The 23,324-nt window shown below is 44.8% G+C and overlaps 1 protein-coding gene across 1 annotated transcript in view; it reads right to left on the reverse strand.

Annotated features, from left to right (window-relative positions):
- Positions 1-17,178, reverse strand: part of QARS1 (glutaminyl-tRNA synthetase 1) — a 284,740-nt gene extending 267,562 nt beyond the window's left edge. The window contains exon 1 of the mRNA XM_078661809.1: positions 16,910-17,178. Within this exon, the coding sequence (XP_078517935.1) occupies positions 16,910-17,023 (114 nt within the window). The 5' untranslated portion in view covers positions 17,024-17,178. The remainder of the gene's footprint in view (positions 1-16,909) is intronic.
- Positions 17,179-23,324: the final 6,146 nt, after the last annotated feature.

Consider the following 23,324-nt stretch of genomic DNA (forward strand, 5'->3'; position numbering starts at 1 on the left):
TACAGCCTGGCCGCAGCAGCAGTGCAATCTCTTTACACACAGTGAAGGCACAGCCTGGCCGCAGCAGCAGTGCAATCTCTTTACACACAGTGAAGGCACAGCCTGGCCGCAGCAGCAGTGCAAGCTCTCTTTACACAGAGCGACGGTACAGCCTGGCCGCAGCAGCAGTGCAAGCTCTCTTTACACAGAGCGACGGTACAGCCTGGCCGCAGCAGCAGTGCAAGCTCTCTTTACACAGAGCGACGGTACAGCCTGGCCGCAGCAGCAGTGCAAGCTCTCTTTACACAGAGCGACGGTACAGCCTGGCCGCAGCAGCAGTGCAAGCTCTTTACACACAGTGACGGTACAGCCTGGTCGCAGCAGCAGTGCAAGCTCTCTTTACACAGAGCGACGGTACAGCCTGGCCGCAGCAGCAGCGCAAGCTCTTTACACACAGTGACGGTACAGCCTGGTCGCAGCACAGGCTTGGAATCATAACAAAACCTAACTGTCCAACCACATAGGTTTTCCACGTTATATATACACGTCGTAGCCTTTGAAAGTAACGGTGACATACTTACTTAAATATTATTAAATAACAGATCGCTTGCGACTCGAAATACATGCCATACCTGCATTGGAATTCCTCAGTCCCTTACAAAATGCTTATAATGCACAGTTTAAGGTACATTAGTCCACATAGGGGTCAAATGTATACAACTGATCCCCAGAACCTGTACTGGGCACATTACCAAATAGTGATCTTTTAGGGGAGATATTGAAAATGCACCTTAATAAGGGTGGGTTTTAACAAGTTTCTAGAAGTGGTGATGTTTGCTGTGTACATGAATTGTTAGGATAGGCAATTCCATGGCAACATCTGCCTTCCAGGCCTTAAACACACTTACAGCATCTGTGCTCTCTGGCATCTTTTATTTATAAACACAAGGTATAAACCTTAAATTCTCTACTAAAGCTTGAGGAAAGAAATCTTTTTAAAAACTCCATGTAGAAAACAGGTCAGAGGAAGTGCGACAGGTCGGACCGTATTCACATATTAAAATCATGCAATAAGTTGTATAACAAAAGTAGGCTACTAACCTATTTAACTGTGATTTGGAAGATACTCCCATGCCGATGCTTAACACAAAACATCAAAACAGCCCTGGGTGTGTCACAATACATGTGCACGCTCATGTGGCCATTCTGGACTTGGTTTATAAGTTAAATTTACTGTGATGTTGACAGGGGGAAGACCCAAAGCTTACTTCATTGGAGACAATACATTTTAAGCGAGGCCTGTAAATAGGGAGAACAGATGTACACACAATTCTACTAAAGCTTCCATCCATGGCAAGTTAGTTCTGTTCACACAGGCCCCTCCTTTGTGGCCATTAATAAGTGAGGATTGTTTACATTCGTATAAATTGTGGCACTGGAAAAGACCTATATCTACTGGTTGGCCCGAACGTAGTGCAGGTTGCAAGCCGCCAGACTAGTCGAGTGGGCAGTCAAAATTGAACAGCACTTACTTTGCAAACACGTGTTTATGTGGGTGGAGTGGAAGGGTTTGGGTGCTTGCCAATGAAATAATGTCAATTACGTATGTCCCAGTAAAGTACACTGAGATGAAGCCTGGGCGGAGGCACGCGGGTGCCATACACCTATTATTAGGAAGTAGGAATATTTGAACAGATTGTTTGGTTGCCCAACTGGGGTGAGGCAGCAAAAGTGGAGGAAGATGCAGGGTGTGGAAATGAACAGCACAATTCAATTCTGCTAAAAAGGGTTCACTATCAAGATCTGATTCCAAGGGGAAAAAAAAGTCTCACAAATGCCCAAATTGGTTGGAATCATTTATTTGCTCACAGACTATTTAGTAAATCAGCTAAGGAGATTGATCAGCTGCTGCAGAGGTCCAGGAAAATGCAGATCTGAATCGTGGCAGGGTCAAGTCAGCCTTCGATTACTCAAGCGTTTGAGCTGGGCGATAGTTACATCCGTTACAGAGATGTCAAAAAACAATTCGGTTGGGGTGTGAACTACATGAACAGTCAATACATTTGTTGAAGAGTGTTCCTGGAAAGTGTAAAAAAAATAAAAATAAATCACTTACCGTACGTTTATGGTGCGTCGGGTGCAATGAGATGGCGGATGTGCCTTTGGGGAGTATCTGTTTGCATTTATTACTTTTACACGGGGTAAAGTACAAGGATTTTATTACTTTTTTATGCCAACTAGTGTTGATAAAAGTTCAAAGAAAATCTAGACTGGAGTCTCCTTTCCACTTTACTGGAATCTGGTATGAAGAGCATCTTATTCTCATTAGGGCCAGGGTCTGGAGATGACCCCTTCCTGGTTATAGTTTTTAAAGGACCTATTAAACAAACAAATAAGGCCTGGATACTGTGACCCCAAAAAGTTTAAGCCCATAACCCTAATATCCGAGCGAGACAAAAACCATCTGGCAACTTACTGGCAATTTTGTTTGCAGAGAAAAAGATTCTGGGCAGGTATCAAGCAGGATTCCAGCTGAGACGTGGCGTGGAAGTACTACCACCAAGGACCTGGCAAGATCACGGGCTAAGCCAAGCGATCCTATGTTTAGATCTCTCTGCAGCCTTTGTTCCCGTCAACCATGAACTGTTGCAAGTTGAAAACATCAAGATTCAAAGCGGAGGCTTTTGCCTGATATCCCTTCTTCTTGACAATAAGGTCCATCAGTGGCTATGTTAACCTGCCACTAACCTAGGTAGGACCTCAGACCTATCCCTATATACTTTTCAATGAATACGTGCAACTCTTAAAGAATTTGAATAGCTGCTTCCCTAATGCAGACAACTCTCAGTTCCCCCCTACATTCAGTCAATGGTCAACCAATTCCATTGGTAGGATGGGAGAGTTGTCTGGGTTTTCAGAAATGGTTGGCTAATAAATATAGAAATCGCACTGAAGACAAAACTGAGGTGCTAGTCTTCAATGTGTCTACTTAATAGAGGTCATCCGAATTCTGGCCACAGCACACACCTGGCAACATTGTGGAGAATTTAGGATTTTTAATATACCAAACAGCAAGCATTTCTCCCCAAAAACCACTGGATACGGCCCTTTGAGAACACTCAGGAAAGATAGGCCTTTCCTTCCCAAGTAGAGGTTGGTCAAGTGCTATGCGCTTGTGTCCTTCCACAGACAGATTAAAATAACCACCTATAAGTTTAACAAACATGACTTCGCCAAAACGTCAGTGCCTTCCAAATAGAGTCTGGTGGCGTTAAAAATCTGAACATGCAACTAGCACCAGAAAAACAACTGCAAGGTCACCATAGGGAAAAAAAGAAGAAAAAAAAAAAGGATTACCCTAAAGCTAGCCTGCCTTATGCATACAGCCTTTTATAAAACTTGGCTCCTTTCCTCAGATTAGATTACTCCATACTGCCCAATGAGATCCCTTTTCTCTTTAGGTTCTACTGGTTAAAGCAACTAGTAGTTGCAAAGCACAAGCCGATGGGAGATCCTTTTGAGCTGCAGGGTCAAGGATCTAGAACGAGCTTCCATATAAAATCATTAATTTATTCAATATTTAGAGGATTTAAGAAGGCCGTTTGCACTCATCTTGCTTCGCCCCACTTGATCAGTCTACTGTGTTAGGGCGGTTTATGTTTTTGGAATATTGGTGGATTTAGTGGTTTCTGGATTCTTTACCCTGGTTAATATTAAATTGTTATTTATGGCATGGAAGGTTTTCTCCACATCTACAGATTGGTTTTCACCTGGATGTTGCCAGGCGACAAGATGCTTAAGTGAATGTGCAATTAATGAATATTGATAAAAGTACCAAGTTACAGTACTATTGCATAAAATAAAGACACCATACTCCTTCATAGACCCCATTAAAGTTACTACCAAACTCAATATCAGATGCTTTTCCTTTGAATAGAAAGGAAAAAGAAAACAAATTGGGTTGGAAAGCAGGGGTACATGAATAATGGATGAAAGTGTCTAGGCCACCTATGTATACAGCACTCTTACACTGTCCCCAATTCCTTGAGCGGGTCCCATCCAGTTTGGTTTCTTTCTAGTGGCACATGGCGAACTACTGAATTATTACTGAAAGAAGACAGGTCTGAGGGCCAGAAGTAATAACTCACACATTATGCCTCCATATCACACATTGCTGTAGACATAGCAAACTGAAACCCTTATTCAAATCGATGCCACACAAGAAACACCACAAACAACAGCCATGTTGGAATATTAGCCAGGAAATCCTTTTGTGCCACTGACCAATAAAGGTTTTCTGCTTAACCAGTGACCACCATTCCTAAACCCATGTCACGGAAGACCGTATCCTACCCCAAATCCGGATTCCCATTTTAATTAGGATTATATGGTTATGTTCACACTGTACATGGATAACACAACCTCCCCTTCTTGCAGAATACAGCTTTTCCCAGTCATTCCTGCTGCTAATACCGATACCTTGGCAGGTAGTTCCCCACTTTGAGACAATCCAATAGGAGGCCTCCAAAATACGAAAAGGCAAAGTATGCGTGCACCGCAACGGTCTCTTAAACAGTTCTACGCATGCAGCGGCACACACATACAGTGGCAGCAGCAGCACACACATGAATTAGAGGACCACACGGCCGCAGTTGTTCTACTCCACCCAAAGTCCATGGCCTACTTCTCCTTCCTCCTATTATGAGGCCGGCTAACTCTCCGATCATAGTCGATTATCAACCAATAAATCTATTCAGTTCTTGCAGACAGGATTCTAGTCTATTAATTAAAAGCACCCCTGCTCGAGATGGTGATGTATCCATATGTTCTTTAAAGGCCATATTTCCGCTAAGATGATTAAGCCCCCAAGAAAGAAAGATCCTTTGACTTTGATCGGAGTTATTACATTTGACAAAACTCCGATCAAAATCAAATGTAATATAAATTATGTTAAGAATTTGATTACCCTTTGCAACGCTCCACCCAATGAATTTGTGTGTATCAAAGTGTAACTTTTTTAAATCATTTTTAAAATTGTATTAGATAGATAATTTTAAAACCAAAATTGTAATTTTATTGCTAAAAATGTGTTGCTCTCGCAAGAAAACTGAATCGAATAAACTAAACTTAAACTACTTGTACTTGATGCTGCTTTTCCCCTACATTAACACCAATGTAAACTTAGAAGTCTATCTGCAGGAGACCAAAAGTGGTCTTCTGCAGACTCTTTGGCTGGCTCAAATGCTGAGGCTGCTCTGAACTACAATCAACTTACTTTACTGCAGTCTGCCTTTCCCCTCCAATAAGGAACAGTTCCAATATATTAAAATCAGCAAGGCAAATTGCTTTAGCTGCAGCCCATTACTTCCTAGGCTTTCCATCAGACCGCATACCTCTTTAGCTGTAGGCCTCATTCACCACAGCTTAGGAAAATGTCTGTGGATCACACTTCTCTGGATACTGCCAGCCAGTTTCCTGCTCCTGGTATCCCAGGAAAGGTTTAGAGATAGCTGCCACCAAGTTGCCATGCGTCACCAAGCCGAATTAGTGATTTACATTACTTCTTAAACCGTAATCAGGAAGGCTTTTAAAAGCAAACAGAAAACTTGGAAAGAAAACTGTTTGCAGTATGGGTGTACAATTCCTGTTAAAATCGATAAGCTACTTTAGTGTGGAATTCTGGCTCTGCAACCGAGAAAGAATCCACGCAGGCAAATACCCATCAACAGGACACGCTCACTACAGAGTGCCAACAGAGAATGAACTGCAAAGAAATAACTTGCAGTGGCTTTACTAATTTCTTTTAGCCATACTGCACAGCTTCGCCACTGCGGAGCACAATTGGTAAAAAAGAAAGAAAAAACACAAAAATCACAATGATGTGAATGCTGCGTAATTTTGTATTAGTTCAACATGCATTTGTGCACCTGCAAAAAGGACATTCGCTTTTTTCTTTTCATTTATCAATCTGAGACAGATTATGAAGATTAAAATAAAATAGAGCAAAAGCACATTAAAAAAATGCAATACGATCTGGTGCCGGCTAGCTATTTCCGTGAAATTGAGGGCCTCCAGAGGAAGCTGGTGTGGGGCGGGCGATCTCGCATAGCATTGGCAAAATTGACTCTGCCTTGGTACGACGGTGGTATAGCGTTGCCTGATGTTAAACGATACTACTGGGCATCTCAACTGAGCGCTATTAACCATGCCATGTATGGTCCTATTCCGAATCCCACATTCGAGATGGATAGGTGGCAGTTGCCCGGGGGCGATTACAATAGAGCGCTCTATTCTAGAGCCGCCAGGAAGAACCTGACGGGCCCCACCGAGGTGGCGGTACGGGTATGGGGTAGTGCAACTACGGCTACGGGGTGGACGGATAAGCTGACTAGAGCGACCCCCCTATATGCTGCGGAGAGACTGGGTGGTCTGTGGACGTCGAAGGGATTCGATAGATGGGACCTTATTGGCATCAGTAAAGTGGGCGAACTCTGGGCTAAGGACAGAGTTAAGACTTTTGATGAACTGAAACAGGAGTATAAATTGAGTGATAGGGAATATTTCCGATATCTCCAAGTCCGTCACGCACTTGAATCGGTTTTCCCAGCTGAAACTACGATCCCAGAGTCTTCTCCCCTGGAGGATAGAGTGCTCGACGGGCACGTCCCTGACAGCACCATCTCTCTCATCTATAAAAAAAACTTATCAATGACCATTCGGACCTCCTTATACAACTTAGGGGCGCTTGGACTGGCGATGGTCTGGAATTGGACGATGAAGACTGGCAGGCTGCGATATCCTCCCCTAAAGAGGTCGCGATTCCGGCGCGTCTCCGACTGGTGCAGCTGAAGATTCTGCACCGTGTCTATGTCACGGGTCCACGGTTGATACATATGGGGTATTCTGTGGATGGGCTGTGTAGGCGCGGTTGTGGTACGATTGCTACCTTCCTCCACATTATATGGGAATGTCCGGAGATAGTGGTTTTTTGGAATCGAGTACATGCGGTGATGGGTGAAATGACGGGTGTTGAGTTATTGCCTGAGGCCAGACGCTGTTTGTTGAATATTTGGGAGCCGAATGACTGCACTGTTGCTCAGACTCAGTGTGTCACACTGGGCAACATGATTGCGAAAAGAGACATTGCTCAATTGTGAGGATCTCAAAGGGCACCATCAGTCACAACCTGGGAAGAAAACATGGATTGGTGCATGTTTAGAGAAAACATAGTGTACGTCTCCCGTGGTAGGCCCAAGAAATGGGGAAGGATATGGGGTCAATGGAATTCATACCGAGGAGAGATCTGCACTCCTCCTCTTGCTGAAACTCCCGACATTCCTCATTCTCCTTGACTGTCTGTTTCGGTTACCTAGTTTCCCGTCGTAAGTGATGTATTGCTTGCTCTCGGCCCCCCCCCCCTCTCCCATGATTTCTCAATTTTTGTTACTCATTTGTCTCCCCCTGCCGTATGAGACAGTCGTTACATTGTTTGATACCACCTCGACTTCTTTTTGTGTTTTAAAAGTTTTGTTATTTATAAAATGTAAAATGTGAAACCTTTTATTTATCCTCTTATAACCATAAGCTCCAGATGTCATCGTGCCTTAAAGCTGCCGGGCCCTCGGGTTGTCGGCTGATGAGCTGTGTATTATTGTATTATTGGTATTGCGTATAACTGTTTAGCTTTTGTGGTTGTAAGTCTGTAACTGTGTTCCTTTTTTATACAATAAAGGTTTAAAAAAAAAAACGCAATACAAAAGAGTCTTCAAAAAATAAACAGATGAACCGATTAAGGGTTTGGGACAGCATGGGTGATGAAACAGCCACATGGTGGACGGAGAGGGGAGTTGAAACAGAAGGGAGCACACTGGGGCAGAGGGCGAAACAGCAGAAGACAGCAAAGTGGAGCACGGCTGGAGAAACACACAGGCGAGAGAACATAACGAGAGCGGGTGGAGTAGAGATGCCTGCTGGTGAGCAAAAAGCACATGGGCGAGACAGAGCAACGTCGGGGTGTGGTGAAGCACACAAAGAAGAAATCTGGAAACCACATGCACTCTCATGGAGTGCATAACCAAAAGGAACAAGCATTGGCAAAGCCAAAAGGTCTCGCCTATGCGAGAGCCAATGGCTTAGGCAATGTGTTTTAGCCATGTTGTACACCATTGTCGCGGTTGTTCAGCAGGGCTTATAGTACTGCAAGGGTAGAGCGGGGTAGAACAGAGCGAAGCAGGTTAGAACAGGCGGAGCGGGGTAGAGTGAGGTACATTGCAGTGGGACTGATTGAGGTAGACAGGAGGGATTGGAGTGGTGTAGACTGGGGTACATAGATTGTAGTAGAGTTGTGTGGGGTGGGATAGATTAGGGTGGATTGGAATGGAGAGATTAGGGTGGGGTAGATACTGGAGTGAGACAGTTTGTGTTGGGTGAAGTTGGATAGATTGGAGTGGGGTACACTGGAGTGGAATAGGTGGTAGACTGAAGTGGGGTAGGAAAGTTTGGGGTCTCTGCACCATCCCCAAATTTGAAAGCCTTTAGCAAAAGCATTTGGTTTAATCTATGGCACAGCTATTGGTTTTGGCAATAAACGGCGGATAACAGGACAGTAAAAAAAGAAATTGCCATTAAGCCAAAATCGCTGGTCCCTCGATGGTCCTTTTAACCTCCCTTCTGTCGGGATGGGGGAGAATAAATAGAGACTAGAAAGAAAATTAACGGAGACAGGCGGCGGAAGGGAAGAAACAGGTCTGGGTTGAGGAAGAAGAAGAAATAGGCACAGTGTGGGGAGAATATTTAAAAATGCACTATGACACAGTCAACGTTGAGAACATCATAGCGTTTTTAAATTTTTTATTTAAACAAGAATTAGCTCCCAAGAGCAATTTTTGGAAGCAGTGTAAATACAACCAGGCCGACCACCTGCAGCAAGTCAGATATGCCTCAGGTAGGTGTTGGGAATCGGTCTCCCACCAACAGCCTTGTAGTGTTTGACGGGGGTGGATCAAATATGGTACTGGCCAGACATAACGTTCCATACTGGCACATCACTGGCAGTGGCACCAGCAGATAGAGAGGAATGCTGATACTGCATCTGCAACATGTCAGTGAAAGGGATGTATGACGTTTCAACGTATGCTTTTACCACGCATGCCTTTACAACGCAGGTTTTACAACGCAGGTCGTTACAACGATTTGCGTTGGGGGCGCGGGATAGTGAATAGTTTAATTTACTATTCCAACTCCAGTCCCCGTGGATAATAGGGAAGGTGTTGGATAGTAAATTAAACTATTCCCTATCCTAGAGCGCCCCCCAGCGCAATGCGTTGTAATAACTTGCGTTGTAAAAGTTGCGTCGTAATGGTAGTGCGTTGTAAAAGTTGCGTTGTAAAGGATGTTCCCCCAGTGAAAGCATCGCTTGAAGCATTCAGCTAACCAAGAACTTTCACTGCACCAAAGTCAGGGAGCATGCACCACAGATAGGGTGTGGATAATGGACGCAAACTGACCAGGCAGGGCTGGAACCCATAGCAGCCCTGGCATCCATCTCCCCGTTCGATCCAAATTGTACCATCTTGTGTGGAGCCAGAAAGCCTGACAGTCTCCAGTGCAGTGACTCCTCCCTCAGAAAGACCTTAAACAATGACCCAAACAGTGCCTAGTGCATCACACAATCAGCGGAGGGTGGGGTATTTAAAAATATGGGAAGGTTAAAAATAAGCGCTATAAAGCAGGCAGTGTTGGCCGCTTCATAGCATATTTCTTTCTGTAGTGAGGGGAAGGGGGGGCAAAGAAACTAAGACTAGATGGTAGAAGAAACTGGGGCAAAGGAGAAGAAACCGGATGAGGGGTGGGTGGCAGGGTAGAAGAAACAGGGACAAGGTGGGAAGATTTTTAAAAAGCTCAATAACGTGGCCAGCGTTGACCGCATCATAGTGTTTGTTTGTTTTTTCTTCAGTGAAAACAAGAAATAATACCTGAATCACAGCGTGAGCAGCAGAGAGACACTCATTAAACAAAATTAATCTGGCCTTGGCTTGTGCGCCACAGAAAGAAAAAGTGACGCATGGCAAACTCTGCACCATTAGAAGGCAGCAAAGAAGAACGACAATGAGACCAACTATTCCAAGCCCTTTCCTGCACACAAGAGTCTTACAAGCTCATGCGGTAGCATATGCAGAATCGACCTGAAAAATGGCAAACTTTCAACTTTCAGCTTTACTTGAGAGAAGGAAAGTTGTTTTGCCAAGGTCTTACTTTAAGATAGAGAAGCCTGGGTTGGAAACAATAAGCTTTTCCTATTCTTTTCAACTGTTTTTTAGCCATACTGTGAAAACAATTTTATTGATTACCTTGGCTTCTCTGAAACAAACCACCACAATAGTGGACTGTTACATCCTCTTATATAATAATTAGTTATGTTCCTTTAATAAGATGTTCTATGCACATGCACGAGCTCCTGCGTGAGCCATGTTATCCTTTGAATAAGTTCCACATTCTGATAGTTGTGGTCTAACAGTGCAGGAATGTACAGTAGATATTGGAAGTTGATTAACTGAAGGAGTTGGACCTGTTTAACGTGCTGCAATAAAGAATACTTCAAATCTATTTGTTTTCACGTGATTCTAACAAATTTGGCGACGAGGGACACCACTCTGCAGCACGTTTAAGGAGTGATGATAGAACCCATGTATGGAAAATTTTAAACCTTTTTTCTGGACATTTCGGTATGTACAACTTAATTCATTTGTACTTTTGATTGTACCAGCGGCTGTCAGATAAGTTTCATTGTACTCCTGATTGTACCAGCGGCTGTTTTCAGTACCCATCGCTGTTAATTTTTGCTTTATTCACAAATTTTTGACATTTTGACTGCGCCTATTTATTTAAGCCAACTATAATTGTGACCGCTACACCTCTCATGGTTACATTTCTGTCAAGATTTGCGATTTGAAATGCGTCAATTCATTCATGTTTTTGATCTGTTTTGAAGGAAATATACTTTTAAAAGAAAATATCGTACCGTTCCTGCCTCAGCATTCCATCTCGCATGCAGCTTTCGTGACGATTTCTTCCACCTTCACGCAACGCGGCAACGCTCAACGTTACGCGTCACTCCACTGAGTTGTTTACCGTGCGCTACGTACTGCGTCACACGCATTCCGCCATTTTACAGTAGATATTGGAAGTTGATTAACTGAAGGAGTTGGACCTGTTTAACGTGCTGCAATAAAGAATACTTCAAATCTACTTGTTTTCACGGGATTCTAACATGGACTCATTCACTTGAGTTCAGAAATACTTAGTGTGTCATTTATGCTCAAAATTAGTCTGATGGGGTAGGACGTCATTTGTCAAAAGCCACCATAGGCACTTTATTCTGATCCTTGGGTAAAAGTCACTTTGGGGCTCATGTGTTACAATCGAGAAGATTTATACTAACCGAGGGCTAAACCGGGGGTGCAACCTAGCACCTCTGCTTTTCCTCTAATATATAGAAGACCTCAAAATTGATTTCAATAAAGTTAACCTGCTTCTCCCAAAAAGGGGATGGCCAGACTATTTCAATTCTACAGTAAGCTGATGGCAGTGTAATATCAGATCGGACGGTTGTCCGTCTCAGAAGTCACTTATACAACTGAGAGCATACTGCTCCATTAATAAGTATACTGCATTAATAAGTTAGCCATAAATAAGGAGAAGGCATCAAGGCATATAAAAAGGCCGTTTGTATGTAGAAAATGTTAAAATGAAGTGTTTTCTGCCTATAAAGAGCTGTCCATTTTTTTTAACATAGGGGAGGAGTAATGTAATGTAATGTGTATACTTGTAAAGCGCACTGTTGCCAGCCGGCGTCCTGGCGCTGTATACCGCTGGGGAACCCGTCCTGGCTTTCCCTGTGGGATGGTCCCGGCTGGGAATCCCCAAGGTGGAGCCAGGCATCCCCGGCGTTGATGGGGCGTTGTGGAGATTAGGCAAGCTAATGCCCAGAGTTGCAGAGTGTGACCCCTGGTTAGAGTAGGCACCGATGCGAGAATTATCGAGTCCACTGACCCTGGTCCACGACCCTGCCGCGTCGGAAATCGAACCCTGGTCCCGGGCCGACTTCTGCTTCCAGGTCTGCCGCATCTAACCAGTGAGCAACACCACTCCACAAGTGGTCATATTACACCAGGCCACACTGAAAGGTTAAGGCCCAAGCCTTCAACTCCTGTTTCTGTCTAACTGCCCATTATGCTGTGTGGGTCAACTCCCACCTTAAGGATAATTCACCTAAAGTCTGTGCCAACTTTTATATGGTCTCACTCCATTGGAGGTCAGATCCTCCTTCTGGGCCGACTTAGCACAACACCTTACTTATAGCATTTGGTTTCGGCCATCTGCTGCTACAGGCCCACGCACATGTAGAACTTAATTTACAAAAGGAAGTATGGATTCTTGAAGGCATCAATATGCTTTCAACTATGATCTTCTCTCTAAACTTCCTTAAAAAACCCAACATGGTGCGAGATGAACAACTCATGAGCAAATTATGTAAATCCCTGAAAGGTGCATTTTTAGAACATCCTATGTAACTTTCAGTTGGAACATCTTTGGGATAAGCCATTACCTCAAACTTAGTTTAAAAAGCGACCAAACAAGTTAGACTAGTTTTTGAAAACAAAGCATGCTTGGGTGACTTCAGAAATTTATGATCAAACAACCACATAAATATTTGAATAGCCCCATGTCTCTGGCTGGGAAGTGCAAACATACAAGGATGAATCTGTGCCTATTTCCTTTGTTGGAATTTCTAAAAGGTTGGCATGATACAAACACTGATCCCTACCATCGGCCTTCTTTGTGAAAAGGGATAAACACGCATATTGTGTGCCTCTGCTGAAAATGGCTTAAGAACACAAGTGACTACTGAAATGTAATCTTAGTCTTCCTGGCATAACCAAATATAATGAAGCGGTAATTAGCTTCCGGAGTGGCAAAAAACCCTCAAATGACATGCAGTTTATTTTTCCCCAAATGTATGGATTGTGGTGAATGTAAACGCTAATAATGTACTACTGTTTGCTATATTTGTACTGCTAGCACTAATCTAGCTAAGAATACTAACTTCCATTTTAGGCTTCTGTTGTAAATCCCTTCATATTTTGAGAGTTTTAACATTTTCAACTTTACTTTGTTGAGTGTATACATTTGATCAATCTACTAATATTATTTAAATTTTCTAGACAGTTGCGTACCCAGAGTAGCCGTTAAGGATCCCCAGAGATTCAAGGACCACAGGTAGAGATTCACTGACATCTATTAAAATAGCACAGTAACACGGGCATGTAGGCTTCAAAATCTAGCTTTCCTTGCTCTAGTTTGGGCCCTACGACTCATAATTGTAAGACTTCAGCAGATCTTTAACAGAAAGGCGAGGGCCTGAACGTCAATCTGTTTGTCCTCACATGGTCTCTGTTCCACCTGCAAAGCTATAAACCGCAACCTTCAAAACGTAGAGGTGCAACTGAGACTTCATGAGCACAACATGCGTTGCACTGAAAACAGGTTTCACGGTTCAGGGTGGATCACTGATTAACCCAAATCTGGAAGCCACATAGAACTGCAATTACCTGCTGGATTTCATAACATCACTGAGAACACGTTCTGTGTCAGCCGGGTTGGAGGAACAGAAAAGAAATAGAAGAAAAATCACAGGACCTCTGCAGACTGCTGCGCTTACACAATACTACCACAAAGGAACAGAAAACCTAAACTGAGCAATGGGAAAGAAAACCGTAAACAATAACAGCTTGCCGTGACATGTCACTGTAAATGAGGTGCCAACAAAGATCTAACTTCACAATAACCTATAAGAAATCAAAAATAAACTATTCTCAATGCCTGAAAAGATGCAAACAACAATTATAGGCGTACCACTGGATTGACCACGTCACCTTCTAACATAGCACCCACAATGGAAAGAACTTTAAACAACCCCGATACACAAAGCAGGAGGCAGCGAGCTGTCAATTTCCAGCTACTCTGTCCAAGTAGGATAAAAAAATATTTATTGGTTTTATTATGCATTCCATATTACATCAGTTATGGAGACCCTGGAAAACGGGTAGTTACAGACGTACATGACTTAACCAGTCATTAACATCTCCGGTGCATAGAACTTATCAGGGCAGGCAAACCCACAGGGGATGAGAAGTAGTAGGTTTAAGAAGTACCACCTCGGTGGATATCAACATCAGTCAGGATCATGAAGATTTAAAGTAGACTAAACTAATCCTAAGCCAAAAGAAAGCATTGATATTTGTAAAGTTCTTCATCCATAGGTTCCTTCTTATCCCTTAAAAAAAAAAAAAAGCTGTGGCACGCAACTGAGTGCAAAAAAAAAAGTCTACTACCCCATGCTTGATCTGCAGTGTGTCCGTGAACCACCCGGTAGCCTCAAACTCCTACGCTATACAGCTTTTTCCAATACCTGCAGCTTATGTGCTTTGGTTATCCTGCTCCATAAAAACTGCCTTTCTTACCACTGGCCTAGTTATCAGCACACGTTCATTAAGGGTGGCTAGCTCAAACAGCACAGTACTCTTGTTTTAAATTTACCAGGGTCGGACACCTTCACTATATCAAGAAGTTAGTGAGATTGTTGCCTAATATCGAAGGTAAAAGGAATTTTTAGTTAGCCGCATTCAAATTTGCAGTTCTAAGAGGGAAGGGAACCTGCATCACCTTTATTAATGAAACCCTCGTTGCATTCTCAAGATATTCCATTTTTATGCCATCAGGGTTGAGGTAACCACACTTTGTTCAAATTGTTCCCTATTCTGTGAGACAGCCTTAACTTAGACTGCTGCAGCCAGCTGAACCTACACCTCATATGCCCACTAGCAAATCGTAACTTAAGGTCATATTACAATACGTTATGGTGCCTAAACTCTTTTGCTTGTGATCTTCGATGACAGAAACTCTTCATGTACCACTCTATTCCAAGAACAGAGCCTTTTTTTCCACGCCTACCCAATTTGGAAAAGTTAGTCTACGGACATTTGAAATCCAACTGAAGAAAAAACTATTGCTATGGTAAACATCCGAACTTAGGGCTTGGGCAAAAGTTTTAACGTGCATGGTCTGAGATCGAGGTCAAGGTCACTTACATCTTCTGACAATAAATGTCAAGTTCATTGTATTTCAGCTTTACTCTCTTTTTAGCTCAGTAAACCATCTACTTTATTATAGCAACAACGTCATCTAAGTACACAACTCAAAACTGCAATTACAGGGGACAATTCGCAGAACAAGGACTGCCTTACTACGGCTTTCCTTAAAGATATTAGGGTTTGTGCCAACATAGGTTGGAGTATAGCTCCACACCTTTGGGCTCCTGGACATTCTAGAATGCAGTTCCTCATAACTACCAGCATTAAATAGAACTAGGGTGGCCCACCGTCCCACATCATGTAGATTTGATCTGCATTTGTGTCTCCTGTCCCAGGGGCCATATAGAGGTAGGCGAGATGCCCCAATGTCTCGCATGGTGTTTCCCAGACACTCTTTACTCTCTCAAAGGACGTGCCACTCTCAAAAAACGTTATAGGATGTCAAAGATATAGCTGTCAGTAACATGGAATGTGACACTGGAGTATAGCAGGCTTCTTGAAATACGGAGCTTCACGAGCACCTTTACATAGTGCAGTGCAAATCCAGCCACCTGCCAAGAAACAGCCCTGAAAACGTGAATGAAAAACATGCTGAGGCTTGGTCTTCAGAAAATGCGCTTGGTGTGCATTTATTCCATTAAACCCAGTGTTTGAAATGGGAACACAAAAGAATAGGTACTCAGGAGCAGATTTACAAGCCAGTTGCGGCACTTTTACGCCGCTGTTGCGGCACATTTGAGACGCAGCGGGGGCATAAACCATGCACCACAATGCAATATATTTACACAGTGATGCAGCTAGTGAGATGTGTCCCGTTGTAAAGCCCTGCGCTACATTATACCTGCGTCAGGTATAATGTATGCAGGGTGGGCGTTTCGTCACAGGGAAGCCCAGTAAAAGTGACGCAGTGAAATCTACAAGATTTCCCCGAGTCACTTTTACGTCCTTGCTGCATCAAAACCTTACGCCTGCTTGTAGCAGGCATAAGGAGTGACGCAACACAGCAAGTATAGGGCGCCCCCAAGCAGTGCTGGAGTTGAGTCGTGCTTGCGACACAACTCCAGCACTGCGTCACCTTTAGGGCATCAGATGAGTCACGCATCTGTCTATTCTTGCGCCATGGTGCACCACATAGTAAATGCAGCGCATCCATGGTGGCGCAAGGGGTTTCTGTGGTGACGCAAAATAACTGGCGCATCCCTGCCGATATGCCTGGATGCGCCAGTTATTGTAAATCTGCCCCTTACTATTCTATAGTATGTTTGGTAATGAGAAATGCAGGTGCTATTAAAAGTATTGCACCAGTTCTAAGAAGTGCAGGTACTGAGTAGCTGCTCATTCACAGCACTGATTAAGCCTGTTTCAAAGTGCTGACATGTCAAATGCACAGGTCAGTTGCCCAGGATCAAACAAGCCATTGCAGACTCCCCTAAAAATTAAGCTTGCTTTGAACAAATGCAGCACGAGTATGCACATGTATTTTTTCACAAGTTATTATAGCCACGGGAAATACCGTTAGTCAAGCCAATGACAACTGGGGCGTCAAATCGGTTTCCATTAATGTTTACATCAGGGACCATTAGGTGAAACTTATACCGTTCCAACATGGACGCCCGCCAACAACAGACTGGACTAATCCCAATCCAAGATGGCCGCCACAATTAGGTAATTCAACTCCCCATCGGGACTTCCTATTTCTAGGCAGGCGTTCCCGTGCGTGACAGCGATGCAGGACCCACGGCGGCAGAAGCATGGCCAAGCGCGCCCTCTGGCTGTACCTGCAGCACCGCGTCCCGGAGCAGCGCGCTCAGCGCCTCGTTCTTGAGCGTCTCCCGAGCCTTCTGCTCGCTCAGCCCGATGGCTGTGAACAGGGACACGCTCTCCGCCGCCATCTTGCAGCCGGCAAAAAAGAAAAGGAAGCTTCAGCCAATCACAAACACTATACAGTCACTCGCGAAGGGGCGTTCACGGAAGAAGAGTCTGACCAATCAGAATAAGAGGTTGGAGACTTTGCAGCCTATGAACGAGGGAAGGATTCATTTCGTAGTTGATGAGCTTTATTTGAGGCTGTGGTAGAAACAGAGAACGGACTAACCCCACCCTGATGTGCACGTGTGTGTCTCTTTGGTTGAGTTGCATACATGCTAACATTTTAGGACAGGCAAACATGCCAACATTTTAGGACAGGGACGTGGGAGATTTAAAATAAAAAATCGAGAGAATGAAAATTCCCCATTGACTTCTATTGTACAAAATGCAATATTAGGTAGGAGACAGCTAAAATAAAGCAATTTTTGGCTTGAAAAATCGGAAGTCTCCCGCCTGAAGCGGGTCAATTGGCATGTATGGATTTTTTTTTGCATATTTATATAGCTCGACCCGAAGGTATTGGAGTGCTTTACATGAGCACTGTATTTACATTACACATTCAGTCATAGGTTATTAAGTGATTTGCCCAGAATCACAGAATGTGGACGCAACCTCAAGGGTCAAACCCTGGTTTCCTGCACCAAAGTCAGCAGTTTAGCTGACGGACCACATCCTCTGAGTGTTGTTCTCTCAGCACAGCAGTGGGCGGTGGACGCTGAAAGATCAAGTGTACTACTCTAACTACTGTTCTAGCAGTGCTTTAGGTCAGCCGGGTCCCTCCAGGTCGCAGACCCGATAGTAATCAACAACAAGTCATAGCTGCCAAAGTTTCTGTTGCTTATGTATGACATTTTCATAATTTCAGTGTAATTATGAGTGACATTCAATGACAATGAGTGACACTTTTCCACGAGCAAAATGAAGTACTGAAGACGAGGGAAACATCTATATATGAGAAATTACCCTCATTTGAGCAACAAAAAACTCTAGGAAGATCTTTAAACTACTTTAAAGCACCAAAAATTGAAGGGAACTAACTCAGTGCCCTTATTTAGACGTGCTGCTTGGAATCTGTGCGTCATACAGCCAGGCCTCAGGTTCATGGGTTTAGAGGGAAGGGAGAGGTGTGAGAAGGCTACATACATGAGGGTGCTGCCTGGAGGTTGTGTGTCACTTCAGCCAGACCCAGCTTCAGGGGTTTTAAGGGAATCTGTGGTGTGAGAAATTTTCATACACATAGGTGCCAAGTTTTCAGATTGTGAGATCTTTCCATGGTTTTAGTGCACTTATGAATGGCACTTAATTGCCAAACGCGTGACACTTAGTGTGACATTTTCTTGCAAGTAAAACCAAGTAATGAAGTGCATAGAAAGAGATAAATATCAGGAAATGCACCCTTTTGCTCAATGAGAAGCCCTAAAATATCTCGAAACTGCTTCGAAACCCTTGAAATGGAACGATAAGATACTGATACAAAACAATTTTGTGCCCAGAAGATATAAAAGTAAATATATCATCATAAAACGGACGGTCCCAATACTTAAAGCTAGGTGTGGTAAAGGATGATATAAAGTCCAGCTGTATAAGTAGAGTAATCATTTATTGTAGCTTGGTTCTGGGATAGGTGAGTAGGAGAAGATAGAAGATACAGATGCAGCCCCACCAGGAGCAGGATCCTAGCAGCTCAGCCTGCGATGACCAACAGACACTCTAAACACAGATAGGCACTCAGGCATTCTATGATGTCATGGTACATTCCAACATAGCAGTACAGTGGGGAATAATAGAGAAGTAGTTTACTACACACCCTCCTTCCTTGGGGAATGACAGCAGAAATAAAGAAAAAGACAAGTAATACACCTCAGAAATAACATTAGCATGAAAGGAAAAACATTGAGATGTAAATATCTAATGGTGTCGTACATGAGGTATCAGGAGTAACACTGGCATGAACAAAAATGCATAAAAATGCAAAAATCATTGAATACATTAAAATTGCAAATATCATTACGCCCCATCCCCCTCCCTTAGAGAAAAAACAAGGCAAGGTTTAGGTGGAAATAAAAAACCAATGCAACAGAGAAGGGTGTTAACCCCCACAACCTCTCCATAAGGCGGTACACCACATAAAGAGTACAGCAGAGGGTGCTGACCCTTGGGACTGAAAAACAACATCCCCAAGAGAAGGGTAGCCCTGAAGGTATGAGTCAGCCTAGATAACAAGAAGAGTGCAACATCCCCAAGAAGGGTACACCAGAGAGTAAACGCTCTGGAAAAGAACAAAAGTTCCCCTGATTAGAGTAAAAGGCATGCTGACACCGAAATTTAGGATAAAAGTCTGTTAACGGTAACAGAAGAAGTCTAAACACTAGGGAGAAACTCCTCACTCAAAGTCCTACTCCTTGAAACTGTTGGCCACGAGTTCCATGCAGGTGGACTTCAACCGGAGCATAGTGTCATCATGAAAGGATGCCCCATGGGTAGTAACCCTTGGAACTGACAAAACAACTTCCACCAAAAGTAGAGAACAGCACAGGGTACTCACCCTGGAAAATTACACAACCACCCCTAAATTGGGTACACCACAGGATAACCACCTTATAAAACTACACAACCTCTCTTAAGTAGGGTACACCACAGGGTACTAACCGTGGAAAACTACACAATCTCCCTTAAGTAGGGTACTCCACAGAGTACTAACCGTGGAAAACTACACAACCTCCCCTAAGTAAGGTACACCACAGGGTACCCACCCTGGAAAACTGAAAACTACGACCTCCCATAAATAAGCTGAAAAACTGAAAACTACAGCCTTCCCTAAATAGGGTACAGCGGAGAGTACTAACCCTTAAAACAACACCATGTCTGAATTTGGGCACTAAACACCCACACAACCTCCCCCAAGGAAAAGGGTACACTCTATGTTTAGTCACACAACACACTTTTCATGAAAACTGAGTTGGAGCACTGGGGCACTACTCGCCCGCTCAAGACACTATGTTATAAAGTGAATTGAAGTACTGAGTGCCCCCACCCCTTATACACCAATACAGGAAAGGTAATATGAATAAAGGCATTGTAATGAAGGAGGAATCGTTAGGCTCCGGTGATCGGTCTTTCACCCGAGGTCTCCATACAAGGCTTCCCGCAGCTACCAGCATACAAAACCCGCACGGTATCTCTGACCATGCTCCACTTTTGCTGACCTGGTGGGCACATCCCACCATCCTGCTCCCTGCCTAGAGGCTCAGCGCATGGTACTTGCAAAGATCAGGATGTGCTGCCTTTGTTGAAGAGGAACTATAACAGTTTTTCAGACTTAACTTGGGTTTGGTCCCCTCGGCGGTGATGCTCTGGGCAGCTATTAAGCCTTCTCTATGAGGGTGTCTTAAAGGCTACGTCCGCCAGATGAAGGCGCGCCATGAGATGCGGCTGAACGATCTGAAACCCCAGACTCTGCGTTTGGAGGCCTCCCTCCGCCACCATAATACTGAACACTCTTGTTGTCTTTTAGCCATAGCACAAGAAGAACTACAACAGGTTTTCCTGGAGTAAGTTGAACAATGTTGGATGGTTTTTACACAGAGGGTGTATGCAGCTGGCGATAAATTGGGTAAATTGCTGTACTGGCTGGTGACTCACGGTGTCTCTGACCGAGTGGTTCCGGTGGTTCCAGACTCCTCGGAATTCCCTCAGGAGGATCTCCCTGACATCGCTCAGCCTTGGCTGATTTTTCTCGGGGGTTATGCTCGCAGTGTCCCCCACCACCAGCAGAAGTTGCTAATCCCCTCCTGCATAGCATATCATTGCTATCTGTACCTAGTGCCCTGGCTTGTGAGTTCGATCAGGCCTTTACATTGGAAGAGGTGAACTATGCAGTGTCAGGATTGCAAGCCTGGAAGAAGGCTGGCCCTGATGGGTAGCCCATTCAGTACTATAAGCGCTTCTGCGATATCGTATGCCCGCACCTTCTGAACTTTTCTGTAGCTACCCTATGTAGTTTCCCTGCAGCAGGGGTCTTTTCCACCAGATCTCAATTGAGCCACAATTGTGGTCCTGCCTAAGGAGCGTAATTTCTCTGATTAACGCTGACATTAAGTTCTATGCAAAAGTGCTAGTGACGCAGCTGAGCCATGCGCTACCGTATTTGAACCCTTCGGATCAGTGTGTATTTATGCCAGGCTGCAGCAGGCGCCATTGTATTAGAAGGATCCACGTGGGGCTGTCCTGGGTGTAGAATCTTGATGGCACACTGGCCCTCTTGCTAGTTGATTTTACCAAGGCTTTTGACACAGTGTCTTGGGATTTCATGGATAGGGTCCTCCAGGGGGCCGGGTTGGGGTAGGGATTCCGAAGAATGATCCGTCTTCTTCATCATGCCAAGGTCTGCTTCAATGGGGTTCTGTCTCCTATATTCCTATCGAGCGCAGTATGCGCCAGGTGTGTGTGATAGAACCTCTGGTGTGGTTAATATGCTGCAATGACCAGGTTTGGGGCTGGCGATGGAGAAATGGGTTCAGAGACCGCATAGCGTTATGCAGACAATGTTCCTCTATTTTTGAAGGAACCACAGCACTCTGGGCCTCCGTGTTTGACTCTTCTTCGGCTCTACTGTGAGGCGTCCCTCCTCCGGGTTAACAAAAGCAAGTCCTGTCTAGTGGAGATGTGTGGTGATGCCCTGGGGCAGGTTTGGTATCCCAACATCCCAATCCAGCACAAATCGTCCAAGTATTTTGGGATTCACATGTCCCCTTCCCGGATTTGGCCTGGGCCCGTAATTTCAGAGAGCTGGGCCTGCAGCTTGACCGCGACCTCGGCCAGGGGGTCAACTTGCTACAGAACCCCATGCGGCGCCCTGCCCTGTTTAAAATGGTATGGCTGCCACGTTATTTATATACATTGGGCAACTATCCCTATCCCATCCCCCGCAGGCTGTTTCACTACTTGATAGTTAAGATCACCAACTTTATCTGGGCATGTGGGAGGCACAGGATGGCCTTTCGCTCCCTGTGTAGATCCCCATTTGACAGTGACTTGAGTTGTCGGTTATCTATCTATACTACCTCGGTGCTCACTTAGTGCTGGTTAATGATTGGTTCATGGGGGTTTGACGACCCAGCATATCGTCTGAAAATTCACTCATTAGGTATAGATAGTCGGCTCGATCTTTTGTACTGAGCACATCTGCCCAAAACATTATCCTCTTGTACGTGGGTGCCCCTCACCTGTTGAAGGGCGGGGCTTTGGCTCACCGTCTGGAATCGCTTCTTCACTGGGAGGACACCTTTATGCAGGGGAACGTGGCTTGGTCAACTTTTGACCCTGGAATGTTTTGTCCCCTGGGATCGCATAGGGATTTCTTACCTGGGAGACGTTTACAAGGGGGGTAGCATTATGTTGTTTAGAGATCTAAGGCTAGGTATGCCCTATCCAGCACGCAGATCTTTCTCTACCTTCAACTATGCCACGCCCTGCAGGCTCATGAGCTTCTGACAGACCCACTGCCCGAATTTAGCAATTTTACCAATTTCTGGTCATTCATACCACCGATGGCGTTGAAAAGATCCGAGAGAGATGGGCTGCCTGGGTGGGAGCGCTGGACAATGAGGAATGGAGGGAGGCATGCATGGAGCCTTGAGAGGTGGCAATTTCATTGCGGCTGAGAATTGCTCAGTTTAATTACTTACATGCGACATATCTCACCCCATGGTGCTTACAGCACGTGGACCCTAATGCTCAGGATGCGTGTTTGCGTTGCGAGCTTCCAGCGGCAGACTTTTTCCATGTGGCTTGTGAATGTCCCAGTGTTGAGGCCCTTCTGGTCGGGGGTGAGTCAAGTACTCTCATCTCTCGTCACAACTAGCGTATTGGAACCCACTTTACTTTGCCAGCTTCCTGCATTGCCCGACAGTACCTGCCTCCTGAATCCGGACATGCGTGTGTTTCCGCTCCCCCTCCGCCGCTGCAGACCACCAGCAGCCGCCGAGTGAGGGAGAGCGAGAGGGCGGGAAACTACAACACCCAGCTGCCCTTTGCACCGGGACCGGAAGGGTGACAGAGAGACCAGCGCGCCAGGCGGCGCCATAAAACGAGGCTCCATATCCGCGTCGCGGGAGCGCGCGGGAGTGCCCGGGGCTAAGCCCGGGCAAAGGGCGGGCCGTCTGTGGCCCTCAGGGGACCGAGGAGGACGGGGCGGGCTACCCCCCTGATATTTTGCATCGCTGAATTTCGCCAAGGTAATCCTGAAGTACCTCTACTATTTCAGTGTACACTCAAGGGGTAAAACTATTATTAATAATATCATTGTCAGATTTATAAAATCAG

Source organism: Lissotriton helveticus, chromosome 9 (genome assembly GCF_964261635.1).
Source record: "Lissotriton helveticus chromosome 9, aLisHel1.1, whole genome shotgun sequence".
Classification (NCBI taxonomy): domain Eukaryota; kingdom Metazoa; phylum Chordata; class Amphibia; order Caudata; family Salamandridae; genus Lissotriton; species Lissotriton helveticus.